Source organism: Homalodisca vitripennis, chromosome 6 (assembly GCF_021130785.1).
Source record: "Homalodisca vitripennis isolate AUS2020 chromosome 6, UT_GWSS_2.1, whole genome shotgun sequence".
Lineage (NCBI taxonomy): Eukaryota > Metazoa > Arthropoda > Insecta > Hemiptera > Cicadellidae > Homalodisca > Homalodisca vitripennis.
The window spans coordinates 115952106-115972626 of record NC_060212.1 but is presented as its reverse complement, the minus strand read 5'-3'; the positions used below and the strand labels follow the sequence as shown (position 1 = coordinate 115972626).

The 20521-nt window shown below is 29.1% G+C and overlaps 1 protein-coding gene across 4 annotated transcripts in view; it reads left to right on the top strand.

Moving 5' to 3' along the window:
- LOC124364769 (arf-GAP domain and FG repeat-containing protein 1) overlaps positions 1-20521 on the top strand; it is a 73522-nt gene that overhangs the window by 13051 nt on the left and 39950 nt on the right. For 3 of the 4 annotated variants that reach the window (XM_046820506.1, XM_046820505.1, XM_046820507.1), the window contains exon 2: positions 8291-8384. In XM_046820506.1, the coding sequence (XP_046676462.1) occupies positions 8291-8384 (94 nt within the window). Of the gene's footprint in view, positions 1-1600; positions 1709-8290; positions 8385-20521 lie in introns of those variants that run through there. The other variant, XM_046820508.1, reaches the window with a different exon arrangement.

Genomic DNA, 20521 nt, shown 5'->3' with positions numbered 1-20521 from the left:
TTCGCTGAAGTTGCGTGCAAACTTTAGAGTCTATAAGTCACGTAGTTCTCAAGACAGACTCATGATTCATTTATTTGTCTTTACATACAATGTGTGCAATTAAAGTCACCATGAAACCATAAAAAACTAAATTTAAATGTTTATTTTAACTATGTTAGTTTGTTCATAAAAGGCACATGGATATATAAAAATGTATTATAATATTATATGTAATAATAACAATTAAAAATCAAGGTAATAAGTAATAGCAATTTAAAATCAAGATAACAAATAACCTCTTGTTAATAATGTATATCTAAAATATTTATTTTTTAATTGGGCGATAAAATTGTCTAAAACCTTATTTCACTAATATCACAGGACATATATTAATCTATAGAATACATGGCATTTTTCTTCAGCCAGTTGCTCATTAAGTTTTTTAACTTGTTAAACTTATATCGTGGAGACAGATAGGAAAACAGACCTTAGAGTGATGGCTTCGCTAACGGTCAGCCGTGGGAAGTCTGTTACACTGCAACTCTAAATCTCAGCTTAAAATCACTATCTAAATTTTGTAATATATCGTGGTTAAAAAGAAAGCTAACTTACAAGACTTTGTTATGTCCGTTTTACCTAGGTCCCCTTGCTGAAAATGTAGTCTTATGTGTCTTCTTGGTTGATTTTCAGCAAGGTTTTCACTGTAACAAAGCTTTTCATACTAGTGTTGTATAACAGGATCAATAATACAATTATTTTTAGTTGAAATTTTGAATATAATGAAGAAAGTGGTTCATAAAATACAGAATGTTTAAATATTGATCTGGTTTAATTTGTATTTGAATCGTGATTTGAATATAGTTTCATGACCTTTTCATAATCTTTTATTGTATAACATTCCTCACAATCATAGTCAAGTGTAAACTAATGTGAGAAAGAAGTTTCACAATTTTGACCCTCAACCTCTTTCAAAACAGTACTTTTAGTACAAACCACAACTTGTGTTGAAAACTAAGTGTAAAAAAATTGTAGCAACAATAAAGCTTCACAAGTTGTAAAAATCTTAAATCACTAAGTGTGAAGTGCATTGATGTCATTATTATCAATATATTTTTTGAATGCCTTTGATAAACAGTAGGCCACCAGACTGTTTCTGAAACTTATTGAGTTTTTTATTACACATGTTGATGTAGCTCTTACTTGATTTTTATTGATCATATTCCTAAGTAAAATTTGTCAGAAACTGAGATGATTTAAGTGAATGGAAATGTTTGTATTAATATTTGTAAAAATACTAATTGAAAATGTAACTATTAAAAACGAATTCTAAAAAAAAGGTACCTAAGGTTTCTAACATTTTGTAACTTAGAAATAATGAATGTGCCAACATGCCTTGTTGTGAACTTTTATCGTGCATATTTCACCAGAAGGCAAGTTATGATAGTCGTTCACTTCCATTGTTCTGCAATCATTGTTTACAGAATTAAGTGTAAACATCCCACTAAGCACAGCTTCTCTAGGAATTGCATCAGTGCCCACCATGTGGCTTTACCATGAGTTAATCAAATCAAGGCCTAATCTAATCTCTAGGGCCAGTCCGTGCCAGTGGGTGTCTGTGTGTGCCTTATCAGCCTCATTCCTCCCTCCTTTCCTCCTACTATTAACTGTTCTCTCTTTCATACCAGTTGCCAGGCTGATTCATCGTAGAGATTGCTTCTCTCACTACTTAGTATGTAGTACTCATTCATTCATTTCTCTTTTCGTTACTAAATTAGTTATTTTCTTTGTTTTTAGTCCATCTTTAGGTTTTATTTTATTGCGTGATTTTAGCAAATTTTATGTTTTGTAAGTTTTTAAAATTTCTATAGACATTAAATTTTATTTTACTGGGTTAGAGTTAGCAGTAGGCGTACATATTATAAGAGGAGCTACAATTATTTTGTTTGTCTGTCTGTTCACTCAAGAACAAAATGACCTGTAGATTTAAAATGTTGCATGAATTTTTATTTCTAATAGGCAACATCGAACATTTTTTTATTGGTGTTAAGGGAAATCATGACAGTAACGAGAAAATCGTAGAATAAAAAAAATTTGGCAGTCATTTGATATTTTAACATGTGACATAGCAATAGATGTAGCCTAACTATCCACAAGGTATCTGGGAAGATATTTAATCTGTAGACTTTAAGTTTGCATGAAACTTCATTTCTATATAGACAAGAATGAGTTCTATGAAGGTGAATGTCCGTCTATCCATGGGATTTGGCTGAGCGTCATTGAAGCCCACTTAGTAGGCTGACACAATTTCTTTTCTGTCTGCCGGGAAGATGTAAAATTTTCTTTTCTATATGATGTTCTGTGTGTCCTTCCACAGGATATCTTGAGAATGAAATGAGCTGTAGACTTGAAATTTCACATGCAAATTCAGTGAAGCCTGTTATGTGACAATTGGTCTGGCACACTCCTACCTTGTATAAATGAAAGCATACATAAACCTCCTGATCCAAAACCGACATTTTTAACATACAGCAAGATTCTGTACCAGAGTGTGCATATTACTGGTAATCTTATAACACTTAGTCGTATAATTTCTAGTAAATCAACTCGCTTTTAAATTCACTGAATGTATTATTTCATATTAATCAACATCTTATGAACAATAATCATCTGTTTAGGTAATGCAGTAAAGTGATGGTTAAAATGATCAAACTGTTTTAATGTTTGTTCAGTTACTAATTTCACTAGTATATGTATGGCAACAGAATCTCGGGCACTGTTAGAAATAACACTTTCGTGTTCAATAATATGAGAATGCTAATTAATAGTATAAAATAAAAACATATTTTTGTCATCAATAAAACAGGATCATAGTTCACTAGCTTAGAACCAATTTGCATTATATCAGGACACAATCTGTTTGTTCTTGAAATCAATAGAGGAATGTTTCTTAAGAAAGTTTTATTTTTTCTCTGATCATAGTTTCTTTTTTAGCTTGATACACTTAAAACAAACCGTCAGAACGTAAATAAATATTAAATCAGTGTCAACCCATAAAGTGGTGACTTAGTCTTTGTATTAAGTTGTCTGACATTGATATACCTTTTAGTTTTATGTCTTGACGATCTAACAGCTGTTTAAAGTTAAGAAAAATCTAATATGAAAAAGATTAGTGTTTCATATTTTTAACCATTTTGATACCCTCCCATTTGACCTCACCAGAGTTAGCGTGGCTGAGCATAGACTTTCTTAGGAAACAATCCTGTATAAATTTCAAGAAAAACAAGGTAGTGCAGAATGGTTCTTGGCGCCTTGCCTATGATATTGATACCAATGAATTCAGAAGATTGTAAACTATATTTTTCAATAAATGTTATGTCTGCAGATATAATGTAATAGGCATGGTAAGTAGTTTCTAAACATAATTTAAAACATTCGCTGGTGAGGACAGAGATATATTTTTAACCATGTATCAGAAATGGGGTTGTCAGGTATCCAGAAATGAAAAATTAAATTAAATTTCACATTAATTTGTTGATTAAATTACAGGAAAAGCGTGGACATATCCAATTTGAATGACTTGTCAGCTTTGAAGAACTCTGTGAAGTTATAAGATCTAGAGATAAGCAAATGATCTTAGAAGCCCTCTGTTTCCTCAACTGAATGTTTCATTGATGTTGAGTAAAAGATTACTATAATCAGGTCAATAAAGATTACCTTGGAAGAGGAGAGTTCAGTAGTTTTGTTTGTTATTAGTGGACTTTACGGATATTAAGTATGCCTTAACAACTGGAGGATCTATAAGTTTTAAGTTTATGGATCTTGGAAACTATTAGAGATACAGCAAGTATTAACACACATTCTCTTGTTTGTACCGATAATAAAATGTTTTTTACGCTTATTTCTTTTTTACGTTTATAACGTTTTAATAAAACATTATATATATATATAATGTTACTTTAATATATATATATATAAAGAAGTATATATATATATATATATATATATAATAAATAACTGTACAAAAAAAATTTGTTCAAATCATTGGCACTATATTTCGGTAAAAACTGTCTTTAGGTGCATACATTTTATAGAATTTAAAAGAATAATATAAACAAAAGGAAATAAATATTAACGATTAATAAATAGTAAATACAGATAAAATATTTCTTCCAGATGTTGTTTTAAAATTTATATGTTTTTGGCCATTTACCTAATGTTGAGTTATGTGGAATTTTGCTCTTTAAAACCAATTTATGTGTGTTGTAGTGTTTTGAGTTCATTGGATTTGAATTTTGATGCACTTACTTAATAGGTTTGACAGAAAGGAGTTTTCGAAAGTGTCATTGTGATTTAGACCATGGGTGACGATAGTTTTATTATAAAGTCTTGGTGCTTTCACAAAAATATATTTGTACAAAGCCAGTATAATCTGCAGGACATTTTTTACACTGAATTTTGTAAATCACATTTTTGGAGTCTCAAGACAAGTACCAATGATATGGAGTCTCAAGACAAGTACCAATGATATGGAGTCTCAAGACAATAGTACCAATGATAGGATATGCCTTGCTTGTTTTGCTACTAGTGAATTCTGACGAATTTGATAACTTTTTACAATCCAAACATCTGTACAATTAGTTGTAAACTTGGCAGAAAAAGTCGTTATTTAGTGTTTAAAGTTAAGATTAAAGGTGAAGAATCTAAATGGAAATCTAAACACGTTTGGTACGGATATTTGCCATCATTACTATTTATAATTTGTCACTGCTAAGTGATGTTGGCTTATGCACGTTTCTACAGCCGGTGCATGCTAGTGCTGGTACCTTTATCAGACTAACAGAGAGAAATAATGTTTAATCAATGAGTCAGCAAGTGGGTAGAGTAACCAGGTGTTAGCTGGAATTATTGCAGTTGCATATAGCAAGTTTCAAGTCAAGGTTAGTAATTGAGTGATACGTTTTATCTAAAACTTGCTGGTTCAATTTCTTTATTCATTTAGCAATACAGGGTACACGAACTAGTGTCAAATATTAAACAGGAATTTTGATGTTAAGTATAAACATGTATAGCAAGTAAATGTATAAACGTAATAAAATTTAAAGTATTTATCTATTTTAAAGAACATTAAATTTATATTAAAATTGTCCAAAAAAACAGTAGACGAAAAGAATAACAAGATATTTTCATATTTTGCTCTTATTTTAACCCCAACATTGCCAGGTATTTTTTTGAATTTAGCATTGCACAAGTGTATTAAAAAGTAGCATTTTTGTTGAAATTCATAGCTCAATAACTCAAAATGTTGAGTCCAATAATATTTTTTTTTATGAGATGTTCTTATTAGTGTAAAGAACAATTTTCACTTGTTTTCATTTAGTCCCTTTTCATATATTGACCTATAAAACTTGAAAATAATGTGCTTTTGGCCATTTTTGAAAAGCCGTAGAAAAGAGGAGTTAATGCTCAAGACTAAAACTTATTCTGCTGGTAGTATTACGAGTACTCAACACAGAAATAAAATGTTATTAGTGAGTCATTTTTCCTACATAAAAGTTATGTTCTTAAAAGTTAACGATTGTTAAATTCTTTCCTAGTTTTTAGAGGAGTTTGGTTGACTTTATTGCATGATAGGGAAATAAAAATACTTTCTTTTTGAAGGTCCATTTCATATTGAACACACCAGATTTTAAATTATTTTAATATCTTTAAAAATTACTTCGCAATTAAATTTTCCACAAATACTGTTTTTTTATTAAATTCACCACACCGTAATTTTATAAATGGCTGTCAAATAAAAAATATGGTTTACAAAATTTGTTCAAATGGATTTTTGTGAATATCTATATGTATATTCATAGGAAACCCATGGTAAAAGGATTAGGAAAATTAAAAAATGTTGAGCTCAGTTACTTGGACGTTGCCATTGACAGGTTCATTTTTGTGTGAAAGATAAAAATAAAAATTTAAGACCTTTCCTAATGGGAGTTTTACAGTAAATTTGTGAATTACAGTAATTTGGGCACTTATTATTATAGTTGTGAGGTTACTAACAGTTTGTTGTACGTCAAGATGACGGTTTCATAAACATACATGTAAAAAATTGTCTCTTTTGTTTGCTAGGGGAAGTTTAAACATCTGTTCCGTATGATTGTCCATCTGTCTGACTCTGTCATAAGAGACATCTGGATAATGAAATGAACTACCATTGGAAATTTTGCATAAACCTTAGTGAAGCGTGTTGTGCAACACTTCATATGGCAGACTCCTACCTTATTGTATTGTTGATTAAATTTGAACTGTATATATATAACATCTATAAACTTTGCACAGTGTCATATGGCTATGTAAACTATTTTTCCTTGCTATTACCATGACATGCCAACCATGGGGGGACGGCCCACAGAGGAAAACATGGAAATCTTAAATGAAAGCATGGGTCGAGTGATACCTCATTTGAAAGTGCTCACTTAGTAGAGTTGAATGCCGCAAACCCCATCTCAAAAGGTATATCCAATCAGAAATGGCGGGTTGTTTTAGGTACACATTTTGAAGTACATTATACGCTGCCATTTCTGACTGGATCGTCGTTTTCTGATGCGGTAGGCGGCGTTTCACTCTATGTTTTTTCAACCAATGTTTTTTCACTGTCGTTTTTTAACTAGCAAATTATGTCATAAATTTTTAACACAATAAATAAAACTAAAATGAATTCGTCGTCTTTATGTTAATGAATTAATTAAGTTCTACGATTGTTCTTTGTTGGTGAAATAGTTAACTTACTACTTAATTTTTGAATTAAATTTTTTTGTTATTTTTTATAAATACTAATCAGTGAAACCATAACTGATCATCACAATGTGTACCTAAAACAACCCGCCATTTATGTTTGGATAAACCTTTTGAGATGCCGTTTGCGGCATTTAACTCTAATAAGTGAGCACTTTCAAATGAGGTATCACTCGACCCATGCTTTCATTTAAGATTACCATGTTTTCCTCTGTGGGCCGTCCCCCCATGGTTGGCATGTCATGGTAATAGCAAGGAAAAATAGTTTACATAGCCATATGACACTGTGCAAAGTTTATAGATGTTATCTGCTATGGTTTGTAAAATATTAAGCCGTACCCATACTTTTCAAACACCTTGTATATTATATATATATTATATATAATATATATATATATACACAAATGATTTTACAGGGGTCTATATGGGTCTATATATATATATATATATATATATATATATATATATATATATAGAATTATGTAATCACAATCCTGAATAGTTTTATTATATTTTACATAACTATAAAAGTGGAAAAAAGCTTAAGGTAGCATTACTCAATATGCAAAATTATCCCCTAGAGAGAGTCTTCTTTAACAGTCAATCTCCAATGGTTGGGCAAGAAAGCCTATATATCGAAATGAAAATAATCTTTATTCATACGTTGCATATTCATATACAAAGAATGGCATCAATGTTAGATATTCCACATCTAATAAAACAATCTAATAAAAGTTAGCTTAGCGTAGTAATGCTTTTTTACAATTAAAATGTTCGAGTAATATACAACAAATTTCACCTGGTTCAGATTAAACGGCGAAAAGAAAAACATGATGAGTATTATTGGTTATATAGTATGATTATTAAAATTTAACATTCTTTTAAAATTAAATTAAGTTACTTAACCTAAAATTTAAATAAAAACATTATATACGATAAATAAATGGCAAATCACTTAAAATTATTATAAAATAATTATGTATTATTATTATTAAAATTTAACATTCTTTTCAAATTAAAAAAAGATAAGTTACTTATGTAAAATTTAAATAAAAACATTACTTACAATAAATAAATGGCAAAAAAACTTGAAATTATAAAAATATATATTGTTAAAAGTTTATAATAAAATACTATATCATATTTATAATCCAATCATTTTTGTTACAATTTCATACTTATAGCTGAGTCCACTATAATAATGTATATCTTAAAAAGAAAATAATCTTTATTGTTACTCCAAAAAATTCATCTGTTGAACATAGAAATTTGAACATGTTAGAACAGAGCCATCTATCCTATACAGAAACCATACCTGAGATCTGTCATTGCCAATGCAATTGTACTTTCTATAAAAGGTATCAACATTGTAAATACGGTTTACGAAAAAAAATCAGTAAAATGTTGTTGTATCTGTTGTTATTCGAAGGTTATCTTCATTTGATTCTGAGAAATTCTAGTGATTATACAAGTACATGCAACTGTTGATATGTTAAACTTGAATTGCAGTCTTTCTGTGTTCCAGGAGAGGATTGACGCCACCTCACAGAGTGAAATCTATTTCAATGGCCACTTTTACACCAGAAGAAATAGATTTTGTCAAAGATAGAGGAAATGATGTAAGTAAAAGTATAATTCAGTTGTTACGTGTCTTAAAAAATTGTTGATAGGCTAGTAGAAAATGTTTATATTAAAATAGGAGTTTATTGTTTTTTAATGATAAATTGACTTTATAAAATCTAGTGCTATTTTCATTTAACTCCATATCATTTACAGAATCTATTTGAACTTACTAGTCTTGAATGAAGGCATAAACTATCTCAGCTCTGTTTGTTGTACTGTATGTAAATTGTTTAGAGATAGGATTGATGACCAGAATTCTAACAAGTTTCATAATTTTATTACAGAAGTTATGTTATTTAATATACCATTTGCACAAACTAAAATATTGCAATCTTCTACTTTAATTGAGATGACTCAGTTTTCTCCACCACTTGAGCAATTATTTCCATCTTCAGCATCATCTGTCTGTATACTCACTGTTATACAACTAATAATTGTTATTTTAGCTGAAACCATACAGACAACTCCAAACCAGATATAGAAATGCATACAACCATCTTTAGGCTTAATATTGAGTGTCCTGTCCTATTTTAGGGCTGTCTGCATGATATGAGCTTAGCAAACAATTATTCAGTACTTATTATTTTTGTTCTACGACCAAGTTATGAAAATTGAAAAAAATACGAATCTGTAGAATCCTGTAACAGAATGTCTAAAGATTCCCTTCTTCAACTCTTTGAAAAATTATATGTTGAGTCCATAAAAGTAAGGGATTAATTCTTTTCATCACTAGCATAGTTAAAAGAAATGCACAAATGAGTAAAGTTAAATTCTAGTCATGTTTTTCATTATACTGCACAACATACATAATAAAATATCAGAATTAAGCATACTAACTATTACATAATGTATTAAATATTACATTTTATATAAATTTAGTAAGTTGGAAACATAATTATTAACAGACCATAATGCAGTAAATTAAAGCAATCAGTTAATTATAAAATAAACATGCAATATGATATGTTATATCAGATAAACATAGAATAACGATAGTGAATACTGATTTTGTACATAAGTAAAATAAACATTCACTGTAAACAAAAACCACACAAATAAATTGTTGTTGTAAAAAAGTTGAAGGGAAGTACATTATGGCATTTTTTATTACAGAAATAGTCCTTTAAAAATTAAATTTGCCTTCCAGAATAAAAATAAATAGATAATTCTATTAATTTTAAGCAAGAATCCAAAATCGCTCTTTTGATGATACCACACTTTTTAAGATAAAATGTTGACATTTTGTGCTATACTGATTGATTTAACCAGTTTGATTGTATCCGTCTTAAAAGTTATTGAAAAATTGCAATGTTATGGTTTGGGAGGTAAAGAGCTTGCTTAATTGCATACTACTTGTGTAACAGGAAACAAATGGTATATCAGAATAATGATGGATTTAATTTTCAATTAATTAAATCTAATGTTCCCCAGGGATCTGTCTTGAGCCCTTTCTATTTTTAATATGCAATAAATGATTTCCGAAATAGTATACAGTGCAAATTGATATTATATGCACATGATACTACTTTAGTCTGAAATGGAAAAGATGTTGAAAAATTACAAGTAGATCAAGGTGCAACAATGAATATTTCAGAGTTATTGTTCAAAAACAACAACAATGTATAAATCATTCAAATATCAATAAAAAAATAAAAAATCAGACTCAAAACTTTCAGTAAGTAACTTAATCAGAGTCTATTGAACTATTTAACCTATACTTAGACACCAGTTTGAAATGGGATGTACATATATAATACCTTTGTAAAAACCTTGTTAGAATAACTTATTTACTAAGAAAACGTAAACTGAGTGTTATTAGTGATATGTCAATTAATGTGTATATTTTTCACTCTCAGATTATGTATGGTATTACTTACTTTATAGGGAAATAGTATTTATATGAAACAAGGTGGCATATAGAAATGTATGGTGGCAAAAGTATCCTATACAAATTGTAAAAGACAAGATTGTCTTCCTGTATTTAAATAATTGAAAATAATGTAACTCCCATGTTTGTTTAAGTTGTTATTATAAATTTTATAACACTTATTCATATTTGTACTTATGTAATTGTTCAATATTTGTTTTAATTTTTACCTGCATTTATTGTTTCTACTTTTGTTAACTTAAAAGTTGTTTTAAATAATCTAACAATTATTTATTAATAAATGTACGAGTCTTTTTATTTTGTTATTTTCTTGCTATCACAAATTGTTTCACATTTATTAATATCTAATATTTGTACATTATTCATAATATTTTATTCTATATTTATTTAAAATTTTTACCTAAACATGGTACAAAAGAACAGAACATACCAACACATTTTGAAAAAGTGTAAATTGTTTTATATTATTAATGACAAAATATATTGCATCAGTTTTGTTTTTAATTACAATAAAATCTTGAAATTACCTTTTAATTGTATTCATAAAATGTATACAAGGTCAAAACATAAACTCAACACAACCAAACTTATGACTCTCTAAGTATTTTAGCTCATTTTAACATCAAGAATCAAGAATTTTTATTGTTGTCCCACATTAAGCATTAACATAAAAGTATAACTGATTTTGAGGATACATGCTTTTTAAACTTTCAATGGTTAGAACTTTGTGTATTTTTTGCCAAATATTGTTATAGAATAAAACATTTGTACTTTGGCCTCTTGGGTTCAGATATACACTGTATGTTTAATTATAAAAAGTGCAATCCTGTAATCTTTTTTCCCCTGCACTACAGCAGATAGTAAGGACATCCTGTGGTTGTGGTTATGTAATCAGTAACATGGATAAAGTAGTGAGGTCTTGTGATAGGGGAGTATATAAAAAGAGCATTCACTGTAGCAGAATGACATTAACGTTTACGTTAGTTTTAGTAACATTAATTCTATACGTTTAAATGTTTTATTTTGTCTTTGTAAGAAGACACATTGTAAAGTATTTAGTACAGAACTCCATGAGTGATAGGCTTCACCAAAGCTCAGCCATTAACATTAAAAAGGGCATGCTAGAAATTTTTTTGTAGTAAAAGATACTAGTTGCGATTTGCTTAGTTTGATATATTATCAATATTTTTGAGTGAGAAAATAGTACCTAATGTAGTTTACATGTGTTACCTCTCAAAACTGAGAGAGTTCATCAGAAAATGTCACCTCAACAAATTGGAAGTTTAAGGTTAAAGGGCAGTTTGTTGAAGCTCTGGAGTCTGATAGTGAAACAGTTCGTGTGACTACCAATATGATAAATTTAATTTCCATGGTATAACAATTTTTATAACCTATGTAAAACAGCTGTTGCCTATCAAAAGACAAAATGCTGCTCCTGGCTTGTGCAAGCCTACCTTTAAAGTGGCTGTGCTCACTTATGCTTTGACAGATTTTGACACTGTCTGAATTTTAATGAAATTTTTCAAATAGTTGGTGTCTAGAAAAATTAAAATTTTCAACAGACGCCATTTTGTTAATATTAAAGAAAATAACACAGTTATTTTGGTTTTTATAGTTGAACTAGTTTTAGAGATAATAATTTTTAAATAAAAAAATAGCGGCTAGCGGCTAAACGAGACGTTTCTCAACCTATGTTTTATGACTTTTTAGTTTAAAATGACGAATACTATTGCCCACATAAGTTTGTGAAACTCTTATGTGAACACTCTGTATATATACTGTTATACAAAATTTCAAATCGTCAACTAAAATATATGTCAATCAATTAAAGTGGTTGTATGCATCATAAAACTGTTTTTTAACAAATTACGTCCAGTTATATAGTGTACACAAAGAACATCATTATGTTGTTATGTTACTTTCTTATTAGAAACTGAACAATGCATTGCTGGTGTGATTCACTGAGTATTATTTTTCAGCAATACTGAGATAGTCAACATTGTATTCTTTGATGTAGAATATGTGCTATATATCTTTCTCAACCTAGAAGCATCAAGTGAAGTAACCTTTCCCAAGTTACTAATATGAGTTACATTTTCTTGTAGGAAATGAATGAGTAGTTTAAGTAATAACAATGTGTAACACAAGCAGACCATTATCTTGTAAACTGATAGTACGTGTGTATAATAATTTAAAACAGTCTCTGGTGTCACAAATTGGTCTGTATAAAAGAACATTGTGTGTAATCATTCAGTTACATGTTAAATATTCACACAAGAACATTAAAAAATCAATAATCTTATGTAATGTGTTGGAAGTCAAAAATATGAAAAAGATTTTTATTTCATTTATAAATATTAAATATGAAGGATTTGTCCACCACATGTCCTATTCTTTAATCATTAAGGATATTTAGTTGATTTTCATACTGATATGTACTGAAAAACTGACCTAGGGCTATTTCTTATATTTAATTCTTCTTCTCTTTCATAATTAGGGAAATATTGATATTTAAAAATGTTAGGTGCAGAAGGAACCATGTGAATTAGTATACTCTAAACATTTCATTTATGTTAGAAGAAGAAGACAGAGAGTCATATATGATCTTAATTAATAATCTTGGTCTCTGTAGCAAGAAGATTACAGCAATTTTCTTGCTTTAACGAATACAAATGCTGATTCAGGTTATTTTGTAGTGAAACTCGATTTAACATGAAATGGAAGTAAAAATTATCTTTTCATGAGCTCTATATACATACAAAACAATGGCACCAGGTATTCTATTTACTTAACCTAATTAAACTAATAGTTGTGTCTTGTAAACAATTTTAGTCTGGAAATTAAAAACTCATAACTATATATGGTGGATTAAATACTTTATTTCTGTGAAGGAAATACATACAAAATTCACAAATAAAAAAATTGTTGCTCTTAAATTCTGTTGCTGTACTCCATATTAGTTGGACGAATAATTTTCATGGCAAAGATAATTTCTGACAAATATTGTAAAACATGGTTCCTGTTGCAATGCATTGGAATTTAAATGCACTAGAAGTTAGAGGTTGCTCATATTAAATGCACTAGAAGTTAGAGGTTGCTCATATTAAATGCACTACAAGTTAGAGGTTGCTCATATTAAATGCACTAGAAGTTAGAGGTTGCTCATATTAAATGCACTACAAGTTAGAGGTTGCTCATATTAAATGCACTAGAAGTTAGAGGTTGCTCATATTAAAATTCTGTCTGTAACCATAGCACTTTTTAGAAGTTATGTCTAATTTTTACTGTTCAGTCTCTCCACCTTATTTAGTTTGTTCAGTTTGAGCCTCGTAAAGGACAGTTGTCCATGGAAATAAGCAGAATAGAACTAAAGAGATTTCCAATTTAAATTAGTGTGTATATATATATATATATATATTTTTTTTTAAGTAGAAACATTAAGATTACTAAGGAAATTTCATTTATAAAGTCTTCCTTTTCTTAATTATTTTTTAAACTATATTGAATTAAGTGTCAGACGATTGCTTTAGGAATTCTAGTAAGATTTTGCACTTAGGTTCAAAAATTAACTTCCAATTTTGAATTTCCCTAATTTTTTATAAACATTTCTTTCAAGTTAATTTTAATTTTTAATATTAAAATTGTTTATGAGTGCTTTTTTTTCTTGTTCAAATAATGCAAGAAATGACATGTAGTAACGAAATGACAGTTGTGCTTTATGTGAAGTAGTTGAATGTTTGTCAGTTGAAAGGTGAAGAGTAAACAAAAAATAAGTTCTAATTTTATATAAAAAGTTTTTCATGTTCATTTTAATTTTTCCTTAGGTGTCTATGTCTGCTTTTCTTATCCTACTTGTTGAAATAGTGAAATTGGCATGTAGTAAAGAAATGACAGTTGTGCTTTTATGTGAAGTAGTCGAATGTTTGTTTGTCAGTTGAAAGGTGAAGAGTAAACAAAGGCTGTTGTGCAGTAACTAACCTTCTGCCAGTCGCATTCCATTGTGTTGGCCAAGACTCAGTAACCAATGACACAGTACATATACCACACAGTGGTGGATTTATGGAGAGGGCTTCCCCCAATGTCTATTGAATTTTACTTTTACTAAACAAAATTTAAATTGATATTATTATTCAGTCTTGGTGCCCTTAAAATTAAACTATTTGTGCAAAAAAAAAGAGATTGTAGAGACCATCTTGGATCTTTTGTTATCAGATTGTCTCTATTTCTCTCCCCCACAATGATTAATTATTAATTCTTGGATTCGCCATCAGTTCAAACCAATTCTGTACACAGTGCACAGCCTCTACAGTTTTTACTTTTATTTCTCTTATAATGTACCACTTATTAGACTCAGAGACTTGTTAAAGTCAATATGTTATTAAATACTATCAAATCTTGGATTCACTCTCAGTTCAAACCAATTCTGTACCCGTGCAGCCTCTACAGTTTTTACTTTTATTTCTCTTATAATGTACCACTTATTAGACTCAGAGACTTGTTAAAGTCAATATGTTATTAAATACTATCAAATCTTGGATTCGCCATCAGTTCAAACCAATTCTGTACACAGTGCACAGCCTCTACAGTTTTTACTTTTATTTCTCTTATAATGTACCACTTATTAGACTCAGAGACTTGTTAAAGTCAATATGTTATTAAATACTATCAAATCTTGGATTCACTCTCAGTTCAAACCAATTCTGTACCCATGCAGCCTCTACAGTTTTTACTTTTATTTCTCTTATAATGTACCACTTATTAGACTCAGAGACTTGTTAAAGTCAATATGTTATTAAATACTATCAAATCTTGGATTCACTCTCAGTTCAAACCAATTCTGTACACAGTGCACAGCCTCTACAGTTTTTACTTTTATTTCTCTTATAATGTACCACTTATTAGACTCAGAGACTTGTTAAAGTCAATATGTTATTAAATACTATCAAATCTTGGATTCACTCTCAGTTCAAACCAATTCTGTACACAGTGCACAGCCTCTACAGTTTTTTACTTTTATTTCTCTTATAATGTACCACTTATTAGACTCAGAGACTTGTTAAAGTCAATATGTTATTAAATACTATCAAATCTTGGATTCACTCTCAGTTCAAACCAATTCTGTACACAGTGCACAGCCTCTACAGTTTTTACTTTTATTTCTCTTATAATGTACCACTTATTAGACTCAGAGACTTGTTAAAGTCAATATGTTATTAAATACTATCAAATCTTGGATTCGCCATCAGTTCAAACCAATTCTGTACACAGTGCACAGCCTCTACAGTTTTTACTTTTATTTCTCTTATAATGTACCACTTATTAGACTCAGAGACTTGTTAAAGTCAATATGTTATTAAATACTATCAAATCTTGGATTCGCCATCAGTTCAAACCAATTCTGTACACAGTGCACAGCCTCTACAGTTTTTACTTTTATTTCTCTTATAATGTACCACTTATTAGACTCAGAGACTTGTTAAAGTCAATATGTTATTAAATACTATCAAATCTTGGATTCGCCATCAGTTCAAACCAATTCTGTACACAGTGCACAGCCTCTACAGTTTTTACTTTTATTTCTCTTATAATGTACCACTTATTAGACTCAGAGACTTGTTAAAGTCAATATGTTATTAAATACTATCAAATCTTGGATTCACTCTCAGTTTAAACAAATTCTGTACCCATGCAGCCTCTATAGTTTTTATTTTTATTTCTCTTATAATATACCACTTATTAGACTCAGAGACTCGTTAAAGTCAATATGTTATTAAATACGGATCTCTGTGGTCCTAGACAGTCATTATAGTGAGTTATAGTAAATTTGTGTGTGCTTATAATTATGTACTATTTCTAACAAATTTTTATTTTATATTGTTCTAAATTATAAGATGTTTGTTCAATTTTAATTAGAGGAACTGTTGTATTAAGAGCTCTTTCCCCATGTACAAATTTATTTATAGTGTACAGAAAAAACATTATTCCACTTAAATCTCTTGACATAATTTTTAAGTATACTGTAAATAAATTGATTTTGGATTTGAATATCAGTTGCTAAAGAAAGTTGTTTTACTGTAAGGAAGAGTATTATGAACGTAAACAGGAAATACATAGTAATTCCAGGCATTATTACTGTGTATTATTTTGTAGTATAAGGGTCGAAATGTTGAAGCAGTCTCCAGAAATAAATTGTTAAAAATCAGCTACAATGAAACAACCTTGAGTTCTCCATTAAGAACAAGCTTAACCCTTTGCACGCCATAAGCGAGTTATTTCGCATGCATAAAAGTCTGTACAGCGGCCATAGCGAGTTATATCGCAAACTACATTTTACAACATTAGATAGTTTAATAGTTGTCGAATTTGCCGCTAGATGGCAGAGAAATTCACTTTTGCTGCCTAGTGCATTAGCTAACGTGCCAACTGAACGTTTGAGGATTATCGATCTGTAACAGCTGTTTCTTTCTATTCATGTTTGTTTCCCGTACTTCTCGAAATGCCCAAAGCGATTATACTCGCCGCCATTTCGTGAAGCGCCGCCATTTCGTGAAGTTCTATGTCTAGTGTTCATGCTCACTGGCAGTTTATGTTTTTACAGTTTTATTAGTTTATATTACGTTTAGTGCTTGTGAACTATTAAAATGATTACCATAGTAATAACTATTATTTATTATTTTGACGTAACTTGTGAATATATTGGCATAATTATGGCTAACGCAGACGATCCGGACTTTGACGATTTCGTTCTTGGGGTTACATACTTTGGACGATTATTCATAAAAAAAAAAAAAAAAAACAAAAAAAACAGTTTGTAAGATATTTTTTTACTGTTTTGCAAAATGTGTATTTATTTAATTGTCATACATCATATCTACTTCATGTACCAGTATACGTTTGTAAAAATTATACAGTTTTATCAAAATAACGTTTTCATTCATTTCAGGGACCTACTGGTCCTTAAAATAGAAAAATATCTATATTTCGTTTTAAAAAATGCCCATAAAAGCATTTCATGGTTTTTTATTCCTTAAATCAATTACTTAAACAAATAAAAAAATGGCTTTACAGTTTTCGAAAAATTTAAATATTCAGTAATTTGGCGCTAGGGCAAAACATATACGTAATTACTTGGCGTGCAAAGGGTTAAGTTTATACACTTTTACGCTTTTATATTTGATCAAGGCATTACGGGAGATGTATCATAATTTTTGTATGTTTAAACGATGAATTACAAAATAGTTTGAGATATTTTTCAGAATAACCTTAAATAATATAGAGAAAACTAATAGAGCGTTTGGATGCATATTAATGATTTCTTTGAAATGAGACACCTCCCATAGTTTAAGATTGAAAATAAGATCATGAAGAGTGCTTGAGATTTAACATAGTTCTTATGTGGCTAAAATCAAGATGGTCGCCATTACAGCTGGTTTAATGAAAGTTTAGGCAATTAAAAAATGACTCATCTATTGTTTACAGTGATAACGGTTTAATGGCTGTGTGTGTGTCTGATTTTTACTGCTGCACATAGTTATAAAATAGGATTTGTGTCATCGAATGTGAGTAATTAAAGTCATGATTAATCCACAAATAAAGTAGAACTAGAATTTACGTTCATAAAATGCAGTAATGGGTCTATAAAGATGTACTTAACCCTCCATCTGTAGACTACTAGTGACTAGTCATTAAAAAATGTTTCTCCAATGTTAAACGATTAGTCACTAGTCAATTTTGCGCTAATTTATTTAATCAAACTTTTGCTATCAGAAAAAAAAACTTAAGTAAGACAAATATTGTACCAAAATTAATTGTGATGTTTCACAGATTAATTTGATGTATAGTTTATTGAATAACAATGCGTAATAAGTATGCACCGATATTATAAAGTTATAATACAAATGTTGCGTGTCTGGTCACACACTCTAGAGAACGCGAAAAAATGGGACTTTTTCCCTATAGTTTTGCTGCAGGAAACTTCAATTTGGAATAAGTTTGACTATATCACTGCGTTCAGAATTTATTTCTCAACAAGATCATCTGCTTCAAACATCTGTTCGTTAATATATGTTGCAAAGAAAGACCTTGATGCAACCATTGTTTTTGACATTTTTGTGATGTTAGACAACTAATTTCATTGGTTGCTAATATTTTGTTGTTCCTCCTAATATTATTAGAGTTATATTAGTATCAAACGACATCAAACTTTTCATTGTGAAATTTGCCTTAAGTGGTATAGATATCTTCAAGGAATAATTAAATTATAAGTATTTATTTTATGATCAAACTTTATAACTTCGAGAGGACTAAAGTTGCCATATTGATGCACCGGAATTACTCATTGTATATTCTAAACATTTATTTGTGAATTCTAAGCTTGTACTTATCATCTATACAGTGATCAATGGTTTATTTATGATTAATTTACTGTACAATAATTTAGTGACTTTCACAGGCTAAAATGTGATATAAAAATTTTTATACTTGGGCATTTCATTATTGTTTATTTATTGAACACTATGAGTGACCTGGTAGATATTTCAGGTGAACTTAGACAATTATTATTAGACAACGAATTTTTATTATAATACATTTACTTCATTTTAAGCATTTTCTGGCGGTGTATTATGTGTTTTTTATAACTTTTATTTCTTCTCAAAATACTTCTTAGGATTTGTAACAAACATTTTTTTAGATATAAAAGTATTAAAAAAAAACAAAAACAATGTATGTTTATTTTTATAACTTTATGCTCTATAACATAGAAGAGGTCTTAAAATATAATAAGTATAATATCTAAAAATATTAGAATGTAGATATGTAATTTTTTGTAAAAACCCACTTTACTATTTACCAAAAACAATTTAAAAATTCGGGGAAGGTGGAATTTTTTGATGTTTTGCATAAAAAAAATCTTTTTTAAGACATTTTGTATATTTTGAAAAGTAATAAAATAATTTATATTTGTATAAAGCTTTACTTTTGGTTAATTTTGCTTTACTTTTCATTTGTTTTCACTTATAATGGAAAAACCTCTTTAAATAAAATAATCAATTTAACTTTATATAAATGTTCCTTATTTGTATAAAGCTTTACTTTTGGTTAATTTTGCTTTACTTTTCATTTGTTTTCACTTATAATGAAAAAACCTCTAAATAAAATAATCAATTTAACTTTATATAAATGTTCCTTGTTTGTACTAAAAATTAAAATTTATAATAGTGTGGTCAATAATAAATGTTCTACAATAGTTTGAATGAAGGTATTCACAACTAGCAAAATAGTGCCTGCCATTATAAGAATTTCAACTGCCAGATGTAGGGTTAATATAAAATATAAACAAAATCTAAAATTTTTAAAATTAGTTTTTAACTAATTACATCAAAATAAAATGTATTGCAATTAAATACTTGGCTTATTAATTATAACTAATAAATTCTTGTAAGCAGTACACAACATGTTCTTATTTTTATAAACCAAGCAAAATTCAACAATATTTAAAAAATAATATAGTAGAAAGGTATTTCAATATTTTAACATATAAATTATGGTATGGGTAATTTGTTTTAACTTATGTTGTAAGAAAAATATTTATTTTGCATTTACAAATGTAGGACTATTAATGTAATAATGTTTTAAATGTAATAGTAAAGTTGACATAGTTTATTTTAAATGATAACTATTAAATGTTCAATACTTTCTTCTTAGGCCTAGTTGGGAATATTAAGTTCCAATTTAACTGATCTATCAATATCTCAATGGGCCCACCTTACTCAGGGTCAATGACTGCCACTATCGACTACTATTGATCCATTAACTAAGCAGTTGGTGCCAATTACTCATTGATGAATCATCTCACAATTTAACTAATCTATCAATATCTCTCAATGGGCTCACCTTACTCAGGGTCAATGACTGCCACTATCGACTACTATTGATCAGTTAACTAAGCAGTTGGTGCCAATTACTCATTGATGAATCATCTCACAATTTAACTGATCTATCAATATCTCAATGAGCCCACCTTACTCAGGGTCAATGACTGCCACTATCGACTACTATTGATCAGTTAACTAAGCAGTTGGTGCCAATTACTCATTGATGATCATCTCACAACTTCGCTCGCTAATCTGATCTTACAATAGAGATAATTGTATTTAGATTTGTAAATTTAGTTAGTGAAGTATAAATATAAAAATAAAACATCTCATTGGGTAAGGATTTACAAAGCCTTGTCACTCAAGGAGC